General features: G+C 39.8%; 2 protein-coding genes across 2 annotated transcripts in view; both read right to left on the bottom strand.

Annotated features, from left to right (window-relative positions):
- The window catches only part of LOC101862351 (sulfotransferase 1C4), a 21,957-nt gene extending 21,077 nt beyond the window's left edge, over positions 1-880 (bottom strand). The window contains exon 1 of the mRNA XM_035969978.1: positions 828-880. Within this exon, the coding sequence (XP_035825871.1) occupies positions 828-880 (53 nt within the window). The remainder of the gene's footprint in view (positions 1-827) is intronic.
- A 1,219-nt stretch (positions 881-2,099) lies between these two features.
- The window catches only part of LOC101862115 (angiotensin-converting enzyme), a gene marked incomplete at its 5' end in the record, with an annotated part of 12,889 nt that continues 5,951 nt past the window's right edge, over positions 2,100-9,037 (bottom strand). Inside the window, 6 exon segments of the mRNA XM_013082978.2 lie at positions 2,100-2,737; positions 3,806-3,931; positions 5,255-5,353; positions 6,463-6,607; positions 7,332-7,606; positions 8,605-8,712. Coding sequence (XP_012938432.2) covers positions 2,554-2,737; positions 3,806-3,931; positions 5,255-5,353; positions 6,463-6,607; positions 7,332-7,606; positions 8,605-8,712 — 937 coding nt within the window.

The following is a 9,037-nucleotide window of genomic DNA, read 5'->3' as shown; positions in this document are numbered from 1 at the left end:
CACACACACACACACACACACACACACACACACACACACACACACACACACACACACACACACACACACACACGCTCTCACACACAGTCTTACACACACGCGCAGTAGCAACATTAATGTAAGACAAATGCAACAACAACAACATCAACAACAGTACTCACAAAAACAACAACAATAATCACAACAACAAGAACAACAACAACAACAACAACAACAACAACAACAACAACAACCACAACAACAACAGCAATTTTTACAGCAGCAGCAACAACAATAAAAACAGTGAATAAAAAAAAACTCAAAAACTTTGTTTGAATCTCGTAGTTGGTTTTTATTTTATCTCGTATCTCCTTCAGAGAACAAAACAGCCTCCAAAGAAGGCCGAGATATGATGTCCATAAACACGACTTAACCTGATCCCCTTGATTCCATTAGTGATAATAACGAATAGCATATATAATTGTTTGGCGCAAATTGCCGCTCTACAGCAAGCTCTTTGAGCTTTGTACTCTATAATAAAATGCTTACTTCAACATAAGTTAAGGACCACCTTGACAGACAGCCCTAATTTGTAAAAAAAAAAAAAAAAGAAAAAAGACAGCAAAGATGTTTCAAATTTTTTTGCTCTGAAAATGTTAAAGGGCTACTAATGCGTCCTGCAAAGCTACCTAAAGGGGCATAACCACCACGTGCAGCACGGAAATCCTCGAGGAATTTTAGACAAATTTGCTGTTTTTTATCGACTTGTGTGCGACAGCACGGACATTCCTCAGCTAAAATTTCTGGTGCACGTCATAAACGGACGTACGGCCTCGAACTCTGCTCACCCTGGTGGCAATATAAGCCACCGTTTGCGCAAAACCCAGTATCGCACCAACATGCCTCTGAGACGAAAGCTGAGAGACTTTGATCGTGCCAGAGCTATGGCATGGATGCAGGATGGACTTGGAGCCCGAGAAGTTACCAGGAGGCTTGCAGTGTCACACTCTGTTATTGTCCGCCTGAGGCAGTGCCATCAAGCCACTGGATCAGTCCAAGAACGCCCACGTGCAAGTCGACCCAAGAAGACCACTCAGAGTATTTGCAAGTGGTCCTTAACTTATGTTGAAGTCTGTATAATATTATCATTACCCCAGCAGACCTGATAGCATTCAGGGGGCTCTCGCGGTCTAGATCTAGAGGTTAAGGTGTTCGAATCCGAATAGCGACTGATACGTTTCTTCGCTAAACTTTTTTCCTTACACACCCTTTCCTGGTTTCTAAAAATGTTCTGTCGTCTGCTTTCGTCTCTACTTTCTGCCCCACCCCCTCACCTCCTTTGCACCCTCCTTTTTGCTCCTGACTCTTTCTGCAGCCTTTCTTCTTCTACACCTTGGCTCCTTCTTACTGCTGTCTTTCAGCCACACCCATGATCTTATGGTAGGAAAGATCTACACCTACCATTTTCAGAAAAGGGGGAAAAATCTGGGAGGTCCTGTGCGTATGTTGCGCTCGTAAAAAATCCCTTGGAGGTCCCAAATTGAAAAGAGTAGGCCTCCTGCCGCCACCCGGGCAAAAATTAAAATGTTTCTACCCCCTGAAAATGTTTAATATGTCCCGCGCGCTCACATGACTTTATGCAATTGCGAGCGCCGTTAAACAATTACCAAAAAAAGAAAAAAAACAAGAACTAAACAGCCTCCACAGAAGGCGAGAAATGACGCCCATAACTATACAACTTTCAACAGGATCCCCTTGATTCTTAGAGTGATAATAATACATAGCATAATTGTATGGCGCAAATTCCTCCTCAAAACCCATTCCGCTTTGCACTCTTTAATAATAATTATATTATATTATTTACCTTAACTGACCTGGTAGCATTCTGAAATAAGTTCAAATTCCTTTGAAGAATACATTTCTACGAAAGAATGAATCGATACCGCTTTATAATAAGCTTAACTCATGTTTGAGTATACATGTAAAATTCCAAAAATCCCGCTCATCCACCTCAAAATTTTCGATTAACATTAATGGCATCGTGGTGAAATCAGGGATCATCAAAATAAAGAAATCGAAGGGGCCGACAATTTTGAGCACGTCAGGCAATTTTTATTAAATTTTTTGTTTTCAGCTCAACACCTTTCATGTCTATTTAAAAGCACATTCCTGTGTGGATTTCAATCTAACGTTGATCAAAGGCATGCGGCCATACACATTATATAAACCTGCAGTTTCCAAGGACACACGCGCTTTAAAAGTCACCGAATTTTGGCAACCATTTTCTCGCAAACTTTATCTCCTACACAAGGGAGACCCCCACCCCCTTCACAAATGAACATCTCGACTTCTATTCAAGAAAAAATGAGTATTCTGTTCATCAAGATCAAGACAAAAGAACAAGCTTTAAATTGATACCAATAACGAACAAGCTTCAAAATGATACCAATAATGAACAAGCTTTAATTGAGATGATACCAGTAACGAACAAGCTTTAAGATGATACCAATAACTCCATACGTCCCCCAAAATGGACAAGCGTCTTATTCCACCGTGTCGTGACATAATAGTTATTCACCAGTTAATCTCTGCTTCATCCCACCCGATTGTCTCCCCATACAGAGAGTTCTCTCTTTCTAGCCAGCGGTGGAGAGGCAGGAAGTACTCCATGAGGGCGCTGGACGACACCTTTCGACTTCCGGTGAGGTCAGAGAGTTGATCCTGCCACGGTCGACTCGATCCTGCGCTCAAAACGTTTCTGTGGGGGAAGATTATACTGCTGCTGTTGCTCATGGCAATACTACAGTTAACTACAATGCAATAATACATTAATTAATTTTTTAAAAATGAATTACATTTTATTAATCCTCCTAGGAAATTTGGGGGTACAATGACAAACATACATACATAAATACACAATTATTAATTTATACATCCATATATAAATATAAACGTAAATATACATACATGTACGTAGATTCATAATATTGCGCCAATATAGAACGGTTTCACAAACTTGTCATTACTGGTTGCCACTGTGCAGGACCTTTTTTCTTTTTCTTTTAAAGCTAGGGTTGTCATGTTTTGCTCAAGGACACACCACACCTCAGTGATCACTAACCTTACCACGCTGTCACCAAAACTTGCTTGTCATTGCTTTTGAGTCTGAACTGACGACTCTCTCAGCTACTTACACAGCATACCACCATCTCCCTAGTCAACTAACCCCACAAACAAGAGTTCTTCTCGCAACCCCCCCACCCCCCCACCCTTCCACACCCCCCCCCCTTCTAACTTTCTCTAAAAAGAAAAAGAAAAAATCAGATACAATTCCTCTAATTGAAAACGATGAAAACCATTATCGCTCAGAAACCTGAGAGCAAAATTGTCTTATGTGGCCCAGTACATTGGTGTCTCTCATAAAAAACAGTGACTTTTGAAAATGTGCTGATACTTTGTTTTAAAAAACAACGACGCCCCGCCTCCCCCCCCCCCCCAAAAAAAAAAAAAAAAAAAAAAAAAAAAACAGCAGCAAAAATCCAAACCCATAACAACCCCCGTCCCAAATAAAAAATAAAACACAAACAAAACAAAACAAACCCGAAACATCAAACCAACCAAACAAAAATCAGCAACAATAGCAAGAACAATCAAGGAGTCTAAAAATACCCCCCAAAAACCCCAACAAAACAAAACAGACAAACAAAACAAACATAACAGAAACAGAAACAACAGCAGCAACAACAACAACAACAACAACAACAACAAGAACAACAACATCAACAACAATTAAAACAGCAACAAAAACCCTCCTTCACTCCCTGACCTGAGGATCCACCCCGCCCTTTGACCTGTCGCTGTGAGGTCACACGTGTGTAGCGCCCCCTGGTGGCCGACCCGCCGGCACAACGACTCCAACAGCTGGAACTGAAGGCTGTAGCTCACGAAGTAACTGGAAGGAGAATGATGAAAAGCAGCCAGCCTCTTAAGCAGTGAATTATAATAATAATAATAATAATAATAATAATAATAATAATAATAATAATAATAATAATAATAATATAATAATAATAATAATAATAATAATAGTATCATTGATAGTAATGATAATAATAATATCCTTAATAATAATAATAATGATAATAATAATAATAATAATAATAATAATAATAATAATAATAATGCTGTTGCTGCTACTACTACTACTACTACTACTACTACTACTACTACTACTACTACTACTACGAATATCACTGATAATAATGATAATAATAATATCATTAATAATAATAATAATAATGATAATAATAATAATTATAACAAAATTATGCTAATAATATAGACAGAGGGAGAAAGAGGAAGAGACAGACAGAGACAGAAACAGCGACAGAGACAGAGACAGAGACAGAGACAGAGACGACAGAAACAGAGACAGAGACAGAGACAGAGACAGAGACAGAGACAGAGACAGAGACAGAGACGACAGAAACAGAGACAGAGACAAAGACAGAGACAGAAGTTACCCACATGATGTAAGGCGAGTATGCAGGAATGTGATGCAGACACTGTTGGAAACAGAGACAGAGACATGGGCAGAGACAGATATAGACAAACAGAAAGAGACAGAGGCACAGATAGAGAACGAGACAGAGACAGAGACAGATGGAGAGAAACAGACAGAGACAGAGACAGATACGATAGTTCACCCACCTTATTTGAGGCGAAGTGCAGGAATGTGATACACACAGTTAGAGACTGACAGAGACAGACAGAGACAGAGACAGAGACAGAGACAAAGACAGAAGTTCACCAATCTGATGTAAGGCGAGTGAGCAGGAATGTGATACAGAGGCAAAGGCAGAGACAGAGACAGATATAGACAAACAGACAGAAACAGAAGCAGAGACAGATATAGACAGACAGAGACAGGGACCTGTTAATAACATAATATGCAGAGGTTCACCTACCTGATGTAAGAGGAGTGAGCAGTAATGTGATACAGAGACAGAAGGAGACAGAAAAAAATAAACAGAGACAGACAAAGACAGACAAAGGAAGACAAAGACAGGCACAGACAGACAAAGGAAGACAAAGACAGGCACAGACAGAGACAGGCAGAGACCGACAGAGACAGGCAGAGACCGACAGAGACAGGCAGGGAAAGATAGACAGAGATAGGGACACACAGTGACAGAGACATAGTCAGTCAGAAACACATAAACAGACACAGACATTCACCCATCTGAGACAGACACAGACAGAGACAGAGCCCCACCTGATGTAAGGCGAGTGTGCAGGGATGTGGTACTTGGCCCCGGGGTCAAAATCTGCCTCTGACCGCGGCACAGGGGACCTAACTCCTTGGTACTGCAGCCTGGACAGACGAAACGAGAAGAGCGGTCTACGTGTTTCCACATACAAACAGACAAATACATACACACACACAAACAAACATACACGGGAACTAATAATAATAATGACACTACTACTACTACTGCTACTACTACTACTCTGCCGTCAGCTGACAAAAAGCCTTTTTTCAGTTTTTAATTTGCTAAATCGATAGTCTGACCTGTTACCCAACTTGTGTGAAAAAAATCAAAGTGAAACTGCGACTAGTGTTTGAATAAATTAATATTCAAATTTCGGAAGAACGCCTTTTTTAAATGGTTACACTGACAAAACGCCTTTTTTCTGCCACTGATTGTAAAAAAAGGCGTTTTGTCAGCGAACATCTAAAAAAAGGCGTTCTTGTTAAAACGCCTTGTGTAAGGCAAAGCTGACAAAACGCCTTTTTTCGTGATTATTTGTTTATTTCTCAAAGAAAATAAGCAAATTTTATGTTGTAGATAGGGAATGACATTCTGATTCGGGTGCGAATTCAAACATCGATGTGCTGTTCAAAGTAGTTGAGATATTATAAGAAAACCGAAAATCGTTGATTTATCGAAACTGCTCTAGACAAAAAAAAAGGCGTTTTGTCAGCTTACAGCAGATGGCAAAAAGAGAAACATTAAAATTTGTATGGAGCAAATCAGCTCTACACGCAATAGTCTACATTGTTACCCCACCAGACCCTGCAGATTGTTGAAACAATTTCAACTTTATGGGAAGCGTAATATATTATGCAAGCTGCCAATGTGCGGGTGCTAAAACAGAAACATGCCGACCCGATCTTTTGTTGCTTATAGCCGAGAACCCATTCACACATGGATTACGTTTTTTAAGGACGAAGCAGAAGCATTTGTCCGACCAACAGCAGAATAAAGGAACAATAGTACGTAAAAGTACACACACACACACACACACACACACACACACACACACACACACACACACACACACACACACACACACACACACACACGCACACACACACACACACACACACACACACACACACACACACACACACACATACATACACACACACACAAACACACAAACACACACACATACACAAACAGACAGACAGACGCTCACCGGAGCTCCCACCATCGCCGGTTGTAGTCCTGCGGCGTGATGTCACCACTCATGACCCCCCACCGCCAGAGGTCAACCAGGTAGCCAAAGGGAAGGAAGGCGATCTTCTCAAGTGCTTGGGACAGTAGCTTGTTCACCGTCCGTTCTGCGGTCGTTACAGATTTTCTTTTTAAATGGTCTCATTTAAGCACAAGGACGCTATCTCGAAAAATGCTGCTTTGAGAAAATCGAAGGTAAAGTTTTTGCCCCTTGTTCAATTTCTTTGAAAGTCAATTTAGATTATTTAATAGGAGTTGGATTTCTGACCTGGCCTGTCGGGGACCTGCAATTTAATTAATTAATTCTAGATCTACGTCTGTTTATCTACCTATTTTTACTTTTCCTGTACAGACTCAGAAAATTTGCCAAAGGGACAATGAAGTCTTATCGTCTTATCTTACCTTGAACAAACATGAATTTTTGGCCTGTGAATTATTCTCGCGTAAAAGACAATTTAATCTCCGCGAGTAAACATTTCACTCGTCACCCACGAAAAGATTAATTGTTTTACGATTTGATCAAACAATGATGATGGTGATGATGATGATGATGGTGATGATAATAATAACAACAATAATAACAATAATAGCAATAACATTAAAAACAATAATAACAATAAAGGGAAATATAATTTTTATGTATAAATGAATCATTGGCATGTGAAGCATTATGGAAGGTTAAAAATCCTACTTCTTCAAGTGGACTTTTCACTCTGTAAACCTGAAAAGATAGATATCTAAATTGTTTTCAATCTGTTCAAATAATCGTGTAAATCTAGATAAATTAAAATGGCTTGAGAATAATTTCTGAAGGAGGAAAAAACATCTTACTTTCTCGAGAAGACATTTCATCATCCATCAATTGTGGCCAGATGTACTGCCTGCTTTGTCGACTCTTCTTCTTCGAGAAGCGTCCTCTCTTTATTTCGTTTTGAATATTATCTTTTCTCCCGTCGTTGTCATCATCGCTGTTATCGTCGTCGTCGTCATATTCATCAGCGTGGGGAAACCCTTGAAGACCCAAGTAGCGGAGATGTCTGTCCGTCATGGCTGAGAGCTGGATTGTGTCCCCTAGCGCCTCGTGGAAGGCAGAGTTAGCTCCCTCTCTTTTGAAGTAATAAGAGATTATAACAGAGATGATGGTGATGATGATGATGATGATGATGATGATGATGATGATGATGATGATGATGATGACGACGAACGCCTGATTTCACCGTGTCGAGACACAAATTATGTACTGATCTCAAATGTTGTAAGTCGAGAAAGCAAAATTTTTCAGGAGATGTTCTTTTAACAAATGTGTTGCGAGGTGGTGGAATCAGGCACTTGTCAATTTTGGAGCATTAAAAGTTTCTAGTATAGCGCACATCACCACTCAGCACCAAGCTCTATGCGTTTTACAATCTATTGTTACCCCCGCAGACCTGACAGCATTCTGAAGCAATCTCAACTTTCTGAGAAGCATACAGTGCAAGTTGTGATTTTTAATAGGCACTAAAGCAGTGAACAAACTGAGAAGATTCTAATTCCGCTATGACCCACTTTCAGTAAAAATATAAAGTGCGCCATAAAATGGTGTGGGTCTTGAAGTTGAAGTTATGTTTAATATCTGTAATTTAAGAGGCATGACCATCTTTTTTACTATGTTGTCAACTTCTGATAGGCTCGATCTGCATAATTAAGTAGAGGAAGGAACGTTGTGACTCACCTCAAACAGACTGCCTAATGTCAAACGTTAATGCTGTCTTACAGCGATTCGTACCATGACCACTAGTCCTGGAGTCCAGCACGAAACTAGATCTAACCAAATTACAACAGAGTCCGCTTAAATTGTCAAACACGTTTAACCCGAAATCAGCGGTAAATCGAAAGAAGTTAGAAGCTCGTTTTTTCTGTCTATTAGAGCAATCCTTCTAAATTGTGGTAAATTATAATAATAATGATGATAAGTGAATTTACACTTCTCATCACGATCTGCAGCAAGCTGTATATTCCCTCTACAAACCCGGATAAACGGAAGAAAATGCGACAATATCGCAGGTTTATCTTTAACCGGGCTCCACCACCGTAGTTGCTAGCCCTGTCTAACTTCAGCACTCACCTAAAGATGGCCGGCTGGTCAGCATACGCCATGAAGTACTGGATGTGACCCATCTCGTGGTGAGCAGTCCAAAAGTCTCCCAGGCTTACCTCAGTACACATCTTCAGTCTGTGAAGTAAGAAAAGCAATACTACATCGAACATTTTTAAACATATAGGAATAAATGCAAACAGACAGCATTCAATTTGTTATTCAAAATCGAAATGAGAGCTTCTCAGTATAATGATTTAGAGCTGCGGAAAGAACCGATTCTGGAAATGATTCTTGCATTTAGTACTGCAACAGAAAAGTTCCGATTTCCTTTTACGTAGGCTTAAACGAGCAGTTATGAATTATTTCGATTATTAAAATTTTCTTTTAAAAAAATATATCAAATCGATTTTTGGAAGAAAAAAAGGTTCCTCGCTATTGTCCGAACGTGTTATTATTATTA

This window comes from Aplysia californica, unplaced genomic scaffold, assembly GCF_000002075.1.
Source record: "Aplysia californica isolate F4 #8 unplaced genomic scaffold, AplCal3.0 scaffold00203, whole genome shotgun sequence".
Lineage (NCBI taxonomy): Eukaryota > Metazoa > Mollusca > Gastropoda > Aplysiida > Aplysiidae > Aplysia > Aplysia californica.
Note: the sequence above shows the minus strand (reverse complement) of the source record. Positions and strands in the feature narration are given on the sequence as shown.